The 20,599-nt window shown below is 38.6% G+C and overlaps 1 protein-coding gene across 2 annotated transcripts in view; it reads left to right on the top strand.

Moving 5' to 3' along the window:
• The window catches only part of LOC126092071 (rab3 GTPase-activating protein non-catalytic subunit), a 217,495-nt gene that overhangs the window by 49,612 nt on the left and 147,284 nt on the right, over positions 1-20,599 (top strand). For both annotated transcript variants that reach the window (XM_049907488.1, XM_049907490.1), the window contains exon 9: positions 5,639-5,822. In XM_049907488.1, coding sequence (XP_049763445.1) covers positions 5,639-5,822 — 184 coding nt within the window. The remainder of the gene's footprint in view (positions 1-5,638; positions 5,823-20,599) is intronic.

Raw genomic sequence — 20,599 nt, 5'->3', positions numbered from 1 at the left:
GCCTTTCAATATATTTCATACAGTTGGCTTCGTCAAAGTTTACAGAGGATTTTAGTTTCAGTATGATATTCAAATAGTTACAGAAAGGGGAGAAAAGGAACTAAAGACCTTTTCTTCAGCATTATGTAAAACAATGTTTTATACAGTAATTAAATACACACATAAGAAAAGAATCACAGTAAATAACTACCTTATATAATATCAAAACATTTTCTTCATAACTTAGGTAAAACGTATATTTTGATGATTAGTTTCTAAGAATTCTTCAGTTGTATAGAATTCGTTGTTTTGTAGCCAGGTTTGTAATGTATTCTTATATTTATTTAGTGGTACTGTACGAGCTGAGCATGGTAACTTATTGAAAAATTTTATGCTTAAGTACTTATAGTTATTATGGACTACAGCAAGTCTTGTGGAAGGCAAGTCCAGCAGGTGACTGTTTCTTGTACTGTGTGCATGCACGTCACATCTCATGTTCAATTTTTTCAGATGTTCTCTGGCATATATTAGACAGTTATATATGTACATGCTTGGCACTGTCATTACGCCAAGAGATTTAAAATAATTTCTGCAGGACTCTCTATGTGCTAACCCCTCCACGCACCTGATTGCTTTCTTCTGCCATGCAGATTGTATCCAGGGGAACTATTGTATGAGGGATGGATTGAAACAGCTTTATTCTCCGCATATAATGCTGAAAATGTTGCTATTGTACATCATTTGGTAAAGCCCAATTTGGAAAGATAAAATGTGTGTAAGAATCCGGTTGAAAAATAAAAAGTGCACGAACATGACGATATATCACTGTGGTTGATGCTCTGGTGCAGTACCAAGTGTGTGGGCAGTTGAATAGTCTGTAAATAGATGCAATGTAGTATTCAGACATGGGAACTAGCATTTTATAAGAAGGAAACATATATTTTTGTTAGGTGAAATCCAGAAGTTGGTACAATGTGGACATTTTTAATGTGAAAAATTAGGTGGCAGATGATTTGAACAGCTGTTTCGTCAGGCCTGAACTATGTCGGCAACAAGACTCTGCTAACCTCTACAAGAAGTTGCCCAGTACCATTCCTGAATGCTTTGTATTGTGAGTTGTTCACTGTTTTCTGTTCCTATTTTGATACTGGTGAAGTGATTAATACTGGTACATCACGGATTACAATTACGACCCTTACAACACCAAAAGAGGTCAACGATCCTTGTGGCAGGGTGTCAGTTCTGCTCTCTCAGAACATGGATGTAGGCTGCTGTCCTGTGAGAAGGTGGTGTGGCTTTTTTCCCCATCATTGCCACTATCCCCTCTTTCGGCCAAAATTCTAGTTGGTTTATGCTTGCCACGGTGTGCCACTATATAATGTCACTTTTTTGACAGCAATGACATTTTTCCTGTAACATTCAAGTAGAGCTGCTTTTGGTTTTAGTTCTGTACTAAGTGCATTGTCAGTTCTATCTGCAGCGTTGTCAAGCCTGATTTGCATGCATGTGAATGTCCACAAAAGATTGAAATTAATATTCTGCAGATTTTGTAATAATTAAATTGGGTGAAAAAAAAAAAAAAACAAATAATGTCCAGAAACACCTTAAATTGGAGATGCATTCAATTCACCAACAGGAAAGTGCTGCTGCTTTACAAAAGAACAAACATTTGTTGAAAGCGTAAATAAAGCCAGACAAAAAGAAAAGGCTGTTTAAGTTTTTTCGAAAACAAACATTCCAGTTGAAAAGTTCACAGGCAGCTCTTACTTAATAATCAGCTTCAAAGAACTAAGGCTTTGTCTGACATAACACATGTGGTGTAAAAACCTTTTAAATTTGTGAGTCAATCCATTTACAAACAAACAAAAAATAGATACAAATTTCGACAAAAATAGATGAAAATTTTGCAAGAAATAGATGCAAATTTTGCCAACAATAGATTCCACATTTTCTGGTCCCTAACAATTAAATATCTCATCTTAAACACTAGTATTTCAGTGTGGCCCATGTGGAGGACTTGTGTAAAACTAACTGCTAACTGCAAGTACTCTCAAACAGTATCTAACTGCCCATACCTTTCCTGAAAGGCTTGCTTTCTTAACAGATGCCATCCTTCCCCTCAGTATGAGTACATAGTGCTACGTAATGTGCTTCCAAGAACATAATATAATTGGATAGATATTTAAAAAAAAAAAAAAAAAAACCTACTTACCAAGTGGCGGCAGGAGAACACGCACAAAAGAAGTAACACATATCCAAGATTCTGGAGCCAGTGGCTCCTTCTTCTGGCTGAAGGGTTGAAGGGGAAGAAAGAGAGTGAAGGAAAAGGATTGGTGAGGTTTAGGAAAAGGGGTAGCATTTGGAAAAGTGACTCAGAACCCCGGGTCAGGGCAGACTTACCAGATGGGATAAGGAGAAGAACTGATTGTTGGCAACTGCACCAGACACTATCTGAAGACTTGAGAGCTTAAAGGTGGAATAGAGGGTAATATGCAAGACAGAGATGACTGCTAAAACTTGATGCACAAGTTAAAAAGAGTGAAAAGACAAGTATGTTGTATGTGATAGAGGTGGGAAGGGGTCTATTACTTGTTAATACGCCACTAGTCACTCAGTATTATACTGGTCTTGAATGTATTAATCAGCCAGTTCTACAAGGTAAAGACTTACTAAGATCATGCCTTGAAATGAGGTCCATTCTGTCTGAGATTTTGCCCACCACATCTGGAATATCTTTTTGTCACCCTCCCAATCTTCGCAATATGCTTGTCAGACCCTATCCTCCTTCTGCACCCATTTCCCTTCCATACTGCTTCTGTCCCTGTACTGTTCGCACTGCAAGACTTGACCTATGCACTCTCCTACCACTACCTATACCAGCCCTGTAACTGGCAAAACAGGTACTATCAAAGGGAGAGCCACCTGTGAAACGACATTTTCATCCAGGAGCTAACCAGTAAAAACCGGGAATTTTTCATTGTTTTAGTCTTCAGTTAAATTTTTGCAATTTTGATTGGTAAGAACTGATAAACAGCAAAATGTGTTAAAGGCTTCAGGACAAAGACTATGGAAAACTTCATAACAATAAACTGCTGCCATTGCGCATGACATCGCAACTTTTTACATTAAGTTCATTTGAGCAGTTGCCATGCGCAGTTGAGTTTCGTATTGGCAGTACCTTTTCCCGCTTCAGGTTACTTGAAGTGTAGCTGTTAGCAGTATCAGCAGTAGTAACAAGCAGCTAGATGCTACATGGAAAATTTTTTATGGCACACAAGCTGTAGTATTTGCACATGCGCAGAGCAGTCTGGGTTGTTGTGGGGATGGGGGTAGTTTCTGCGTGAGCCATTTTCCCGTTTAGTGATTTTCGCTGTTTCCTCCTAGTTTACAGTTCTCACGTCAAATGAAAAGAAAATGGATTTCTATTGCTGAGAGCTGTCAAGTGAATTAAAATACATTCATAGCATTAAGGAGGGCTAAAATATGTTATTCATTTTAGTTTTCTGATTTTGTTTTATTCCCACAGTTTTGGTAGTCAAGCATTAATTGCCTTGCAAAACAATGAAGTTATTTTTATCAGGTTGCTAAATAAAGGTGGCTTTTATTAATCTTTTCCGCAGAGGCAGTCAGTTTATTAGAAACGAAATGTTTCATTCCACATTATTTGCTAGTTTCAACAGTTCACTGAATTTCAGATCCACATTTTTATGTTCTGTCACATACAGCATTATGCCATAATAAAGAACCAAACATAATACAGTACTGGTACTCCAAGAAAATTTGCATCCTGAAAACCGCACTGAAAGGCTTAATATCAGGTTGGGCATACCTCATTGTCAATCTGGGCATATGAATGTGCACTTTAAGCTGAATTATGCATTTTAGTATGGTTTACGAAATTCCGATGCTCCAGCATCCTCTGATGTTCTATTTCTTTTATGATGTCATGTAAGATCTCGTAATGATATATGAACAAACAGGCTATGTCACCTACAATGAATTTCTTAAATCACAGAGCATTCAACTCTAATTGAGGATTAGCCACTGAGAAGAATTTGGAGCCCAGAAGATCAGACTTAAATGTCATTATTTAAAATCTTACTGGCACTTTCGTGTGATGTATTGTAAAGTGTAACACATGCAAAAAGACCAATATTACATGTGAAAGCTTAGCTTTTCTTGTAGGTAACTATATACATTAATTTAAACCATTAACTTTTTCTATTTGTGTGTTGATGCTACTTAATAGTGATGTTGCTATTGGCTGACTCCATCAAGTGTCCTATGCTCTTAATATCTACTGTCATTGGCTGCTGAGATCACGTGACATGAGCTATGATTGGCTTACATAAGTGCATTTCAGTCTCAATTTCAATCCTTCAGAAACTAACGTGCTGTGTTTGGTGGAATTTGAATGTATACTTTTGTAATACAAATACAAAAATATGCAGTGTAAATGTTGCTGGACATAAAAGATCTTTCCAAAACTTTGTTGTGTTTTTTTCATTCGCTGAAGTTACCATTCAAAAGATTGATATTTTTACAGCTCCAAGGGAAAGTATACCGTTACTTATCATGGAAAAATGAATTTTTCACCATTGAAGAAGCGTACTTTCATGTAGGAAAAGTGTTTTTTTAACCGGGAAATCTGGTAAAAAACCGGGAATTTTGTTTTTCTTGTCCACATATACACCCTGGTAATGTAAATACTGTTCGGCCAACTTGGCATGACTATGACCAAGTTATCATTTACAATGATTGGCCATAGGCTGGCAACACACAATATCTTATTGCAGAATATACACTACAACATGACAGTTGTGACCTTGGTGCCTGTTTCATCACACGTGCCATCTGGATTCTTCTGTTCAAGTTGATGGTTGACTCCTTTACTCAGTTTTCTTTATTACAGAGGACAGTCGACCCTCTTACCGAAACGCCCAGCTACCGTGCCCGCCAATAAATAGAGCTTTGTGTAAATATTAACTGTATTTAATCAAAACACTACAAGTGGCACATCAAGTGAAAGTTTTGTGTAACACACAGCATCGCCTCGTCACTATGTAGGAATCTGCTGTCAGTTCACTCTTTTTTAGAAATATTTACTCAACCGTGATTTTGTTAGTTAAATAAATTTTCCTTAGAAAAGAATATGAATTACTATTTTCCTCTGTTGTCTCATCCACATTTACAACCACACTTGGTGGTCCTTGGATAAAACATCCATCAATGTGTAACACACAAGGCACTCCATTGTTCCACTTTGAACTATTTTGTCTACGCCTTATGACAAATGATATGCCACATTGTATATTACAAGTGCATGAGCATGGAATAACATGCATTGAAACATTGGAGTACATTACCAAAAATGATGGTTGTCCATGACTCATATTCCGTGAGCCCCTGTTCACCAAATCCCTGCTGTCTCTCATTGTCTCTCTTCCAGAGCTTTGAGAACTTTAGTTCACATTTTGCTTTCCTCTCTTTTGCATTTATTTTTTTGTTTTCCCATCTTTCCTTTTTGTGGTAATTTTTACTTCTGATTGTAGTTAATGTAATACTGTCATATATTGCTGTTATTAGTTATGTGAATAATATATGTGCTTATGGTATTAATGTGGCAAGTATAATTATTATAAATAACCATTGTTTATAGGTTACCGTGAAGCCCAGTGCAGTTGGATTGAAGTTCAAGAAGAGATAAGACAGCGAAGCACTGGCATACAGCCTCGTTTGGCTCTTTTCCTAGTTATTTTTTCACCCAAGAGGGGCAGTATTGAAATTTGGGCAATGGAGCAAGGTCCAAAGGTTGCCACATTCAAAGTCAGTGCACATGGACGGTAAATTCACTGTTTATATTCCTACATCTTCTTGTCACAATGCTCAATAGTTTATAACACCTTCTAGTGCTAACGAGATGAAGTGTGACTGTTCAATGTTACTTAGAGCTGAAACAATTTTCATCCTAATCAGCCATTTTAATTTTTTCCAAAATGACTTCTAGAGAATGGCAGAAAGACTGCCTAGTACAGCCAAAAGAATTTCTGTCCCACATGCCTTTTTTGTGTAAATACTTGAGATTTGAAGATCTTCAATTTGGGACATTAAACTGAAAGGGGGGCGGCAAGGTAAAAATGATGATGAACAAGTAAAAACCAACAATTTCTTCTCCTTGAATTAAGAACTTTAATTACTCAGACATTGTCTTGGAAGACCCTACAGGAATGGTATGTGGGGAGCTGTATGATATTTCTCGATTCTTCACTTAATAATAATAATAAATGGAAGTGTGGTTTGCTCATGCTTGCTACTATAAATCTGCAACCCATGCTCACAGATCTGTGAGGATTACAAGGTATAGTAGCACTCCATGAAGACAATTTAGATTTGAAATTGGAAGGGTTGGATTTGAGGATATGGGTATCAAAATAGGTCAGTGCCCTAACTGACTTGTTATGGGAGGTCAGAGAGCAGATGCGAGTCAAGTACTTGGACTGTCAGAGACTGGTCAGAATGTTTCTTTTAGAATGCTGTAGCATGTTCCAGAATGTTATAGAATTTTTCAGAAGTTTTAAGGGCATGTTTAGGTTGTGGCTAAGGGAGAAAGGGCACTTACATTTGATTTCCATCTGGCGAGTGAGCACTCGCGGTAAAATGATGCTGTAAAATGTCATTATGTAATGCAGGGGAAGCACAAACAGTGCACTGTCTTCAGAGAAGACACGGTCGCTTATGTATATGGCACAGTGCTTCAAGTGGAGAGAACCTTTTTTTAATCAATGAAAAGTTGCATGATGGCTGGGTTAGGAACCTCAAAGGGAAGGTCAAACACATGAACATCAGTTTACAACATGTTAGTGCAGGTTACCTGCATGTTTATGGTATACAGTGGTGCCATGAGATGCTCAATGTGCTTCAAAACTCTGAATACAAAGAAAAATTTCAGTTTACAATGGCATTACAATGTCTTCCATGCAAAGGATTGTGGGTACTTGAAAGAGAATCTGAGTAATTTTCCCAAACTTTTTCACTATGAAAATATATTGTTGTATTCATGGGAATGCTCAACAGACAAATTTGCAGTTTGAGTAAGTTACTTTATTACGTTTCATATTGGCAAACCATTGCACAGTTTCATTGAAGGAGAGTTTATAAAAACATGTGTAGTGTTCACAGCTGAAAATATTACTCCCGAAATACTTGAAAAGTTTCAGGCAATTAGTATCTTTCATTTAACTGTTTGATTCGTAATTCAAGAAATAGCTAATAATGCTTCAGATTTGGTAATGGCTCTTGCAGAAAAGGTATTGCATTTTCTTTGGTGCTAGATGAGCCTGCAGACATTTCTGATTCTGCTCAGTTGGCAGTTTACATTCACAGACTAGATTGTAGCCCATGGTCACAGAACAACAATTGGACACGATTCCAATAGAAGACACAACAACAAAATGTTCACAAGTGAATGTTGATAGTATGGTTCTGCAGTGGAAGAACCTCGCTTCTGTAGCTATAAGTGGTACATACTGTGTTTGGCTGAAATATCAGTTTCATAGTACTTTTACAAGACGTGCTGAAATCATTATCCATTCCACATGAGATTTTTGCAACACATTGTGTTCTCCACCAAGATATTCATGTGTCAAGAATATGAACATGAAGAAAATAATAAGTGTGGTGACTTGTACAACAGATTTCATCTCCCAGATCATCATCATTTCGAAGTCTTTTTGGAAGGTCTCTAAAGCATTTGTGGTGATGTACCATACCACAGTGAAATATGCTGGCTGAAAGTAGAGGTACAGTCCTTGACAGATTTTTTTGAACTTTGTAGTGAAATCAATATATTTACAGACGTGAGTCGCAAGCCTTCTGCAGAATTGAAAAATTAAAGTTGGGTAGCAGATCTGGCCTTCCACTGTGATATTATGCACCAAATGAATACTTTGAATTTAGCATTGTTGTTGTTGTGGTCTTCAGTCCTGAGACTGGTTTGATGCAGCTCTGCATGCTACTCTATCGTGTGCAAGCTTCTTCATCTCCCAGTATGTACTGCAGCCTACATCCTTGAATATGCCCTACCAACCGATCCCTTCTTCTAGTCAAGTTGTGCCACAAATTTCTCTTCTCTCCAATTCTATTCAATGCCTCCTCATTATTTATGTGATCTACCCAACTAATCTTCAGCATTCTTCTGTAGCACCACATTTCGAAAGCTTCTATTCTCTTCTTGTCTAAACTATTTATCGTCATAGTTTCACTTCCATGCATGGCTACACTCCATACAAGTACTTCCAGAAACGACTTCCTGACACTTAAATCTATACTCGATGTTAACAAATTTCTCTTCTTCAGAAACATTTTTTCCTTGCCATTGCCAGTCTACATTTTATATCCTCTCTGCTTCGACTATCATCAGTTATTTTGCTCCCCAAATAGCAAAACTTCTTTACTACTTTAAGCATCTCATTTCCTAATCTAATTCCTGCAGCATCACCCGATTTAATTCGACTACATTCCATTATTCTCATTTTGCTTTTGTTGGTGTTCATATTATATCCTCCTTTCAAGACCCTGTTCATTCCGTTCAGCTGCTCTTCCAAGTCCTTTGCTGTCTCTGACAGAATTACAATGTCATCGGCGAACCTCAAAGTTTGTATTTCTTCTCCATGGGTTTTAATACCTACTCTGAATTTTTCTTTTGTTTCCTTTACTGCTTGCTCAATATACAGATTGAATAACATTGGGGAGAGGCTACAACCCTGTCTCACTCCCTGCCCAACCACTGCTTCCCTTTCATGTCCCTCGACTCTTATAACTGCCATTTGCTTTCTGTACAAATTGTAAATAGCCTTTCGCTCCCTGTATTTTACCCCTGCCACCTTCAAAATTTGAAAGAGAGTATTCCAGTCAACATTGTCAAAAGCTTTCTCTAAGTCTACAAATGCTAGAAATTTAGGTTTGCCTTTTCTTAATCTAGCTTCTAAAATAAGTTGTGGGGTCAGTATTGCCACACGTGTTTCCCATATTTCTGCAGAATCCAAACTGATCTTCCCCAAGGTCGGCTTCTACCAGTTTTTCCATTCGTTTGCAAAGAATTCCTGTTAGTATTTTGCATCTGTGACTTATTAAACTGATAGTTCGGTAATTTTCACATCTGTCAATGCCTGCTTTCTTTGGGATTGGAATTATTATATTCTTCTTGAAGTCTGTGGGTATTTCGCCTGTCTCATACATTTTGTTCGCCAGATGGTAGAGTTTTGTCAGGACTGGCTCTCCCATGGCTGTCAGTAGTTCTAATGGAATGTTGTCTACTCCCGAGGCCTTGTTTCGACTTGGGTCTTTCAGTGCTCTATCAAATTCTTCAGGCAGTATCATATCTCCCATATCATCTTCATCTACATCCTCTTCCATTTCTATAACATTGCCCTCAAGTACATCGCCCTTGTATAGACCCTGAATTTAGCATTACAATGTACAAATAAGTTAATTTCAGAGATGACTGCATTCAGGGCTTAAACTGAAACACTCTTTGTGGAATAGACAACTAGGAAATGGGATCACTGTGTGCTTCTCCAAATTGTCATCTTTAACATTGGGAGCAGAGCGGAATTTCGAACAATATCAAAATACTCATTGATCTTCTCCACAAATCTGAGGTTCATTACCAGGACTTTGAAAAGTTAAAAGAACAATTTAATGTCTTTTCACTTCCATTTTCAGTTGGAACTTATGGACCTACAGTGTTACAGGCAGCTGCATGATAAATTTCATAACTAAATTAGCCTCACAGACTTTTATAAGAATTTTCCTCGACATATATTTCCACAACTTTACAAGCCTGCAGCTAAAGTTACGTTGATGTTTGAATCTACATACTTGTGCAAGCAACCTTATCCAACAATAAAGAGAATGAAATCCTCCCACATAGTCTGGCTGACAGACTTTGACTTAAGTGCTTGTCTTGGATTAGCAGTGCTCAGAAAGTGATACCAAACTTTGATGATTTATTGAAAAGAAAAATAAGTAATTTTCATCCACATCTTGTATTTTTATGTTTAACATTTATATAATATGGTAATGAAATACACGTTTGTCAATTTAAATTTCATTGTAAAACTCCTTTCATAGGATGCATTTGTCATAAGAAATGTCACGTTTTGTAGTTTTGTACTTAGCGGCACCATGTCCTCTCTCTCTCTCTCTCTCTCTCTCTCTCTCTCTCTCTCTCTCTCTCCAGTCTTCTGGCTGGTTTGATGCGGCCCATCATGAATTCCTCTCCTGTGCTTACCTCTTCATCTCAGAGTAGCATTTTCAACCTATGTCCTCAATCATTTGCTGGATGTATTCCAATCTGTGACTTCCTCTACAGTTTTTGCCCTCTGCAGCTCCCTCTAGTACCATGGAAGTCATTCCCTCATGTCTTAACAGATGTCCTATCATCGTGTCCCTTCTCCTTATCTGTGCTTTCCACATATTCCTTTCCTCTCAGATTTTGTGCAGAACCTTCTTGTTCCTTACCTTATTAGCCTACCTAATTTTCAACATTCATCTGTAGTACCTTATCATAAATGCTTCGATTCTCTTCTGTTCTGTTTTTCCCACAGTCCATGTTTCACTACCATACAATGCTGTATTCCAGACATACATTCTCAGAAATTTCTTTCTCAAATTAAGGCTGATATTTGATATTAGTAGACTTGGCCAGGAATGCCCTTTTTGGTATTGTTAGTCTGCTTTTGATGTCCTCATTCCTCCGTCCATCATTGGTTATTTTACTGCCAGGTAGCAGAATTCCTTAACTTTGTCTACTTCATGACCATCAATCCTGATGCTAAGTTTCTCGCTGTTCTCATTTCTACTACTTTTCATTACCTTCGTCTTTCTCCAATTTATTCTCAGTCCATACTCTGTACTCATTAGACTGTTCATTCCATTCAGCAGATTATGTAGTTCTTCTTCACTTTCACACAGGATAGCAAGGTCATCAGTGAATCGTGTCATTGATATCCTTTCTCCTTGAATTTTAATTCCACTCATGAACCTCTCTTTTATTTCCATCATCGCTTCCTTGATGTACACATTGAACAGGAGTGGTGAAAGGCTACATCCTTGTCTTATACCCTTTTCAATAAGAGCACTTCGTTCTTCATTGGCCACACTTATTATCTCCTCTTGGCTGTTGTACATATTGTAAATGAGCCGTCTCTCCCTATAGCTTACCCCTGCTTTTTTTCAAAATTTCGAACATCTTACACCATTTTACATTGTCGAATGCTTTTTCTTGGTCAATAAATCCTCTGAATGTGTCTTGATTTTTCTTTAGTCCTGCTTCCATAATTAACCACAATGTCAGAATTGCCACTCTTGTGCCTTTACCTTCCTAAAGCCAAACTGATTGTCATCTAACGCACCCTCAATTTTCTTTTCCATTCTTCTGTATATTATTCTTGGGAGCAACTTGGATGCATGAGCTGTTAAGCTGATTGTGCGATAATTCTCGCACTTGTAAACTTTTGCCATCTTAAGAATTGTGTGGATGATGCTTTTCTAAAAGTCAGACGGTATGTCGTCAGACTCATACATTCTACACGCCAACGTGAATATTCCTTTTGTCGCCACTTTCCCCAATGATTTTAGTAATCCTGATGGAATGTTATTGATCCCTTGTGCCTTATTTGATCTTAAGTCCTCCAAAGCTCTTTTAAATTCTGATTCTAATACTGGATCCTCTGTCTCTTCTCAATCGACTCCTGTTTCTTCTATCACATCAGACAAATCTTCCTCCTCATAGAGGCTTTCAATGTATTCTTTCCACCTACCCGCTCTCTCCTCTGCATTTAACACTGGAATTCCTGTTGCACTCTTAATGTTATCACCCTTGCTTTTAATGTCACCAAAGGTTGTTTTGACTTTCCTGTATGCTGAGTCTGTCCTTCCAATAATCATTTCTTTTTCGATGTCTTTACATTTTTCCTGCAGCCATTTCATCTTAGCTTTCCTGCTGTGACGTCCCCTCTCCCCTTTTTGTTGTCGCTGTTGACATTGAGCCGCTACTGCTACAGCTCGGTTGGTAAAGTGGAGACGTGATGCACAGTGATGGTTGTCCCCGTCAGATAAAATGGAACAGCACCTGAAAATCTCTAAAGAAAATTGTTCCTCGCGTAATGTATGAAAGTCCATTTGCGAGTCCACACAGTCGTCTCAGCGATGCAAACTGCTGAATTTAATTGTCTGTTATGGTTTTGTGAAGATTTGCTTTGCCCTGTTAGTTATTGCAATATTCATTCATCACCGGTGTCGTTTCACACCACTGAAGTGAGGAAAAATTCATTTGCGGTTCAGTATCAGTAGTTGTTGTTATGTTGCTAGGCAGAATTGTTCACTACGGCACAACGCAAATTCAGAGATAATCTGTAATGCTATCTTGCTTTCGTGCATCGCGATATTATTTTGGCAAAACACTCCTTTCAATGCTCAATGTTCATCAAGTCACTCTTCAGTTAGAATGTTCATAGTTAATTAATTTCTATTATCAACTATCACACAGTTCAATTAATGATGATGGAGCCAACACGTGAGATTTCCATTACTGATGAACAATTTTATTTTCCTTCTTAGCAATTAGTTTATAATCATCACACCACACGCACACTGATGGATCAGATCAATTACGATTCTTTTCAATTCGGTGATTGTGACAATTACAACAACTTTTACAATTGGCGTATTTGTATTATCTTCATGTGTTCGTATTAATGTTTCCTACTCCAGGCTAATCAGGTATTGCAATCTTTGATACTATGTCCATTCTTCATTGTAACTGTTCACTTTGATGAAGGTTGAGTCCAACAATAATATCTCCAATATTTAAAGTTCATTAACTCGCCGTACACTATCAGAATATCACTTCAGTTCAAGTTCTCAAGTCAGAATAACTGAGAATAAAGTCCGCGCATCTCTATCACACAATATTACTTTTTTTTAAAATAGAGACAATCTCATGGCATTCCATTTCAAGTACTATAACCAATGGTGCTCTCTCTCGACTTGATAGCAAGCAAGCTAGCAAGCGACTAACTTTTCCATGATTGAGCATTGTAGAGGCATTGAATTTCCTTTTCACCGTGTTTACAACTCTCTTTCACAATAAATGTTGTCTCTGGCCGACATATTACTTTGGACTTAATTTTCGTCGTACTGATCAGCAGTTATTAATGAGATGTTTGATAGCTAATTAAAAATAACCTTTCTTTCTTTCTACCTTTATATCATGACATACTCAGTAATTATTGAAATTGGTGTTTATCAAAACTTTAAGATGTTATATTATTGTCAAAGTTGTCATACCTGTCGGGATAACACTGTTCCCTACTTTAAATTATCATGACATTCTTATTTTGGTTTTCAGGTTTCTTGGGGTGTTACACTGCTCTTCCTCTTTATTTCATTCCTCAGCGACTTGTATTTCTGTATTCCTGAGTTTCCTGGAACATTTTTGTACTTCATCCTTTCATCGATCAGTTGAAGTATTTCTTCTCGTCTGTGAGAGAGAGAGAGAGAGAGAGAGAGAGAGAGAGAGAGAGAGAGAGATCATAAAGAATTCAATGAATAATAGCTTCATATTTTTTGTATTTCTGAAAATTGTAAATATTTACAAGTGGAAAATGAAGACCTAATTTTTGGATTCAATTGTGTAAAACATTTTTCCAAAAAAGAATCAGTTTGCTTGAATCATGCATCAAGTGATATAAATTTTCCAATCAATATTGCAGAGATTTTAATACCTAGGAGTTGTAACCTGTGAATTTTTGTGTTAAAGTTATTAGGGAAACCTGTGAAATTGGTTGGTTAAACATCTAGGAGTTTTAATTTTGTATTTAATCACACTTAAATGTAGCCTACTACCTTGGTAAATATGTAACCACTAGTTTCACAGAGAAAATTCACAAGATTCACTTTTTATAGAAAATATAATGGCAACAATTACTTTAACAATCAGATTGTTTCATTATTGTGAGCCTTGTTTGAACAATCAGTATTTCAGTGGTGTGTATGCAGCATAGTGAGTGGGTTCTCTTGACTGAATGTGGCTTGTTAAGTGATTCGTAAGACCATCAATGTTTGCAATCTACTTTACAAAAAAATTGTTTTGATTGTGTCTTTTATAGCATATATCTCTTATTAGATTTTTTCATTGGTATTATACATTGTGTATAATTTCATTCAGTAGCAATTTGTCTGAAATTTAAGCAGATTATAATTTGCACTTGGAGGCCAAATACATTATTTAGTTACTGATTAGAGATGGATCCAGAAGGGAACAGCATACCTTCCTGCTCAATTGGGCAAGGAGATAGTGGAACAAAGTGTCATGTCACTTTCTTTACCAGAAAAGCTGCTTTAAAATGGTTTGCGGATTTTAGTGATGAGGAAAAAGAGTTGTTGGTCTGACGTTCTGAAGCAAAGCTGGACAATACCTCTCAAGTTTGCCTACACTATGAAGCCCTGTTATTGACACAGTATGAGAGGTTACAAAAAAAAATGCTTCAATCCCTTTGGGAAGGTGAACCATAATGTTAAGGCAGCAGTTCGCACTCTTGATACTGAAACAGCTAATAAGGCTTCTGATATGTTGAAGAAGCAGCTTGTTAATAACATAAAGCCAGGTCAGAAAATTTGTCCGGCTTGCAGGACTACCTTAAATAAACACTTGGACGAAGCTTTATCAGCCTCATCATCACATTCTGATGAGGACTTTACACCAAAAGAAGAATTAAATAGTAGCTTATTGTAACTCTTCAGGCTTTCCCGGCGATCTAATGACATCTTGGGTTGTCGGGTGTTCTGCCGGATATCAGTGTCGTACTTACACGATATTTCAGTCGCGTAGCTCGTGACCTTCATCATGTGCGACCTGAGACTGCTCCTCGAGTGGACCTGGTCCAGTATTTATGCCTATGGCGTTCCCCCTCCACCAACGGCTGCAGGCGCTTCCTCTGTGGTCCACGCCCATTCCCTGCGACCTGCTGGAGTGTTGCTGCTCCATTTTCCATCCGCTGCGGTTCTAGGTGTTCCCTCTGCGGTCCGTGCCCACCAAACCTGCTCCTGGGGGTTTCATCTACGGTCTGGGGTACCAAGCGTTCCCCCTGTGGTCCGCGCCCGCTCACCACGACCTTAGTAGCTTATTGTGTATCGGTGTTTCATCCCTGAAGAGAACAGTAAGCTACAGAGATAAGCCCCAATATGTGAAGAAGAAAATTCAAGAGGCTCGAAATGTGATTAAAAACAGAATTGTAAATGCAATGGGAGTAAACCGACAAATTGAAGATGCTAGTGAAATTAAGGAATGTGGAAACTATGTCGACTATACACATTTGCTGACTGAACTGAAAGCCACGATGCAGAATGCAATTCATAAAGAACAGATGCAAGTTTTAACCTTGGCATCTGTAAGTTGGTCAGTCAGACAAACAGCAGCTCAGTTCGGCGTGTCCAAAAGAATGGTGAAGAATGCTCGGGTGCTTAAGGCAGAGAAGGGCATTCTGACACTTCCTGAAAATAGGCAAAGCAGGAAATTACCAGCAGAAGTTGCTAGTAGAGTGTGAAATATTTTTGAAGATGATGAATATATTAGGGTGTACCCTGGAAAAAAAGATAGTATTTCAGTTAGACTTTTAGATAGAAAGACATACATGCAGAAAAGATTGTTACTTTGCAATTTACAGGAAATGTATGTTATCTATAAGAATATAAACGGTCCCGAAATAGGGTTCTCAAAGTTTTGTGAACTTAGACCCAAATGGTGTGTAACAGTAGGATCAGCTGGAATGCATGCAGTTTGCGTCTGCAATTCACCGAAATGTTAAGCTTATGCTTAGCGGAGCTGGTATACGTGAAAATTATAAGGAGATTTTCAGCAAGGCAGTTTGCAGTTTGAACTCTAAACTGTGCATGCTACATCGCTGTGAAAGGTGTCCTGGGCCCAAAGCTATAGCATCTGAAATTGCCAGCTATTTCCTAGATCATGAGCCACAGGAAGTTATTTTGTTTAAGCAATGGATACATACCGATTGGGCCACACTGGACACGAAGCAAATGGTAGTGAATGAATTTATTGAAGATGTAAAAAATAAAATATGGAGTCTGTCATGCCATCATTACATTGCCAAGCATCAAAGCTTGCATCTTAAAGGCCTTAAATGTCATCTGAAAGATGAAGGGCTTGTTGTCCTAATGGATCATCATCATCATCATCATCATCATCATCATCATCATTTAAGACTTGATTATGCCTTTCAGTGTTCAGTCTGGAGCATAACCCCCCTTATACAGTTCCTCCATGATCCCCTATTCAGTGCTAACATTGGTGCCTGTTCTGATGTTATACCTGTTACTTCAAAATCATTCTTAACCGAATCCAGGTACCTTCTCCTCGGTCTGCCCCGACTCCTCCTACCCTCTACTGCTGAATCCATGAGTCTCTTGGGTAACCTTGCTTCTCCCATGCATGTAACATGACCCCACCATCTAAGCCTGTTCGCCCTGACTGCTGCATCTATAGAGTTCATTCCCAGTTTTTCTTTGATTTCCTCATTGTGGACACCCTCCTGCCATTGTTCCCATCTACTAGTACCTGCAATCATCTTAGCTACTTTCATATCCATAACCTCAACCTTGTTGATAAGGTAACCTGAATCCACCCAGCTTTCGCTCCCATACAACAAAGTTGGTTGAAAGATTGAACGGTGCACAGATAACTTAGTCTTGGTACTGACTTCCTTCTTGCAGAAGAGAGTAGATCGTAGCTGAGCGCTCACTGCATTAGCTTTGCTACACCTCGCTTCCAGTTCTTTCAGTATGTTGCCATCCTGTGAGAATATGCATCCTAAGTACTTGAAACCGTCCACCTGTTCTAACTTTGTTCCTCCTATTTGGCACTCAATCCGTTTATATTTCTTTCCCACTGACATTACTTTCGTTTTGGAGATGCTAATCTTCATACCATAGTCCTTACATTTCTGATCTAGCTCTGAAATATTACTTTGCAAACTTTCAATCGAATCTGCCATCACAACTAAGTCATCCGCATATGCAAGACTGCTTATTTTGTGTTCACATATCTTAATCTCACCCAGCCAGTCTATTGTTTTCAACATATGATCCGTAAATAATATGAACAACAGTGGAGATAGGTTGCAGCCTTGTCTTACCCCTGAAACTACTCTGAACCATGAACTCAATTTACCGTCAACTCTAACTGCTGCCTGACTATCCATGTAAAGACCTTTAATTGCTTGCAAAAGTTTGCCTCCTATTCCATAATCTTGTAGACCAGACAATAACTTCCTCCCAGGAACCCGGTCATATGCCTTTTCTAGATCTATAAAGCATAGATACAATTCTCTGTTCCACTCATAACACTTCTCCATTATTTGCCGTGAGCTAAAGATCTGGTCCTGACAACCTCTAAGAGGCCTAAACCCACACTGATTTTCATCCAATTGGTCCTCAACTAATACTCGCACTTTCCTTTCAACAATACCTGAGAAGATTTTACCCACAACGCTGATTAAAGAGATACCTCTGTAGTTGTTACAATCTTTTCTGTTTCCATGTTTAAAGATTGGTGTGATTACTGCTTTTGTCCAGTCTGATGGAACCTGTCCCAACTCCCAGGCCATTCCAATTATCCTGTGTAGCCATTTAAGACCTGACATTCCACTGTATTTGATGAGTTCCGACTTAATTTCATCCACCCCAGCTGCTTTTTTGCACTGCAATCTATTGACAATTTTTTCCACTTCCTCAAATGTGATCCTATTTCCATCATCATTCCTATCCCATTCTACCTCAAAATCTGAAACATTACTGATCGTATTTTCACCTACATTGAGCAACTCTTCCAAATATTCCCTCCATCTGCCCAAGGCATCCTCAGGATTCACCAGCAGTTTTCCTGACCTGTCCAAAATACTTGTCATTTCCTTCTTACCTCCCTTTCGAAGACTGCTAATTACACTCCAGAATGGTTTTCCAGCAGCTTGACCCATAGTCTCCAACCTGTTTCCAAAGTCTTCCCATGATTTCTTCTTGGATGCTGCAATTATCTGTTTGGCTTTGTTTCTTTCTTCAACATAACTTTCTCTGTCTACCTGGGTTCTGGTATGTAGCCATTTTTGATACGCCTTCTTTTTCCTTTTACAGGCTGCCTTGACTTTATCATTCCACCAAGCTGTTTGCTTCATCCTACTTTTACACACTACTGTTCCAAGACATTCTTTAGCCACTTCTAGTACTGTGTCCCTGTACCTTGTCCATTCCTTTTCCAATGACTGTAATTGACTACATTCAACTAACTGGTACCTTTCTGAGATTGCTGTTATGTACTTGTGCCTGATTTCCTTATCCTGAAGTTTCTCCACTCTTATCCTCCTACATATGGACCTGACCACCTGCACTTTCGGCCTCACAATCCCAATTTCGCTGCAGATTAAATAATGATCAGTGTCATCAAAGAATCCCCTGAATACACATGTGTCCCTCACAGCCTTCCTGAATTCCTGATCTGTTATTATATAGTCAATCACAGATCTGGTTCCCCTGCCTTCCCAAGTATACCGGTGAATGTTCTTATGTTTAAAAAAGGAGTTTGTGATTACTAAGCACATACTGGCACAGAAATCCAAGAGTTGTTTCCCGTTCCTGTTGACCTCCATATCCTCTCCAAATTTACCCATAAACTTTACATACCCTTCTGTTCGATTTCCAATCCTGGCGTTAAAATCACCCATGAGCAGAACACTGTCCTTGTCCTTTACTCTAACAACTACATCACTGAGTGCCTCATAAAAACTACCCATCTTATCTTGATCTGTCCCTTCACAATGCGAATATACTGACACAATCCTAATTTTCTTGCTAGACACTGTCAAATCTATCCACATCAGTCGTTCGTTTACATACCTTATTGCAACTACGCTGGGTTCCATTTCTTTCCTGATGTAAAGCCCTACACCTCATTGTGCTATTCCTGCTTTGACTCCTGACAGGTAGACCTTGTATTCTCCCACTTCCTCTTCTTTCTCACCCCTTACCCGAATGTCACTAACAGCTAAAACGTCCAGCCCCATCTTACTTGCAGCCTCTGCCAGCTCTACCTTCTTCCCAGAGTAGCCCCCATCAATATTAATAGCTCCCCATCTCATTACCATTTGTTTGCCAAGTCGTATCTTAGGAGTCCCTGGTTTGTCAGGTAGAGGTGAGACTCCGTCACCTCCAAAGGTCCGAGGCATTTTGCTCTGATTGTTGCCAGCATCATATTTAAAGTACCAGGGAAGCAGGTTGCTAGCCTTACTTGCCCCGAGTCCCATTGGGTTTTACCCCTAACGGCTGAGGGACTAACCGGTGGATTTCGTAGTCTTTGCCGTGTGAGCACAAAGGTGACCACGACTCATAATATGTCCGAGATGCCCAGCCTTATTCCAAAGTAACTGGTATCCCGACTGTCGGGACCACTTACTTGGCCACTCATACGTTGCCCGTGGTTCATGAACTAGGACATGACTACAGGAACCCCCACCACGAACCATGGATCCTAATGGATTTTGCAGAAAATTATTCTTTTATCATTCAGGATGCTGTGCAAGGCTTACACTGGGACAATAGTCAAGCAACAATTCATCCATTTGTTATCTAGTTTTGTCAAAATGAGAAAGTAGAATCTTTAAGTTTTTGCATTATCAGTGATTGTTTGCGGCATGACACTATTACAGTTCACGTTTTTATCAAGGAGCTCATCAAATATATAAAAGCACGGTTTGCACAGATATCCCACATACATTATTTCAGTGATGGCTCCAGTGCTCAGTATAAAAATTTCAAGAGTTTCCTAAATTTGTGCTATCATAAGAGTGATTTTGGAATGACAGCCGAATGGAATTTTTTTTTTTTTTTTTTTGCTACTAGCCACGGGAAATCACCTTGTGATGGGATTGGAGGTACAACAAAGCAGTTAGCAGCAAGAGCAAGCTTGCAACGGCCACTTAATGGACAAATTCTTACTCCCCTAGATCTGTTTCACTTCTGCTCTGAAAACATTAATGGAATTAAATTTGTTTTCGTCAGTAAAGATGAAATTGAAAAAAATATTGTGTCACAGGAAGAGAGGTTTAAACTTGGGCAAACTGTAGCAGGCACTAGAGAAAATCATCAATTTTTACCTATTGATGAAACAACAATTCAGGTCAGCAGAGTTTCAAATGATTGTTCATCTTTTCTAGCTAAAATGGGTCACAGTAATGAAGGAGGCATATTAATGTCTGCTCTCCAACCAGGACAATATGTTGCATGCATCTATAAAAACGTGTGGTGGATTGGGAATATTTGTGAGACCTCCACAGAGCAAAGGGATGCATTAATAATCCCTATGCACCCAAATGGTCCAGCAAATTCAATTTATTGGTCACCAAGAAGTGATAAGTGCTGGGTTCCAGAACACCACATTATTGCAGTTATTCCAGCTCCATCAGCAAGTTCGTCTGGCTGGCAATACACCATTCCTCTTGATATTCATCAGAAAATTAATGTAGCATATTAAAAATTGATATAGGTTAGAGGA

The sequence above is a fragment of the Schistocerca cancellata genome, chromosome 7, assembly GCF_023864275.1.
Source record: "Schistocerca cancellata isolate TAMUIC-IGC-003103 chromosome 7, iqSchCanc2.1, whole genome shotgun sequence".
NCBI classification, from domain to species: domain Eukaryota; kingdom Metazoa; phylum Arthropoda; class Insecta; order Orthoptera; family Acrididae; genus Schistocerca; species Schistocerca cancellata.
Note: the sequence above shows the minus strand (reverse complement) of the source record. Positions and strands in the feature narration are given on the sequence as shown.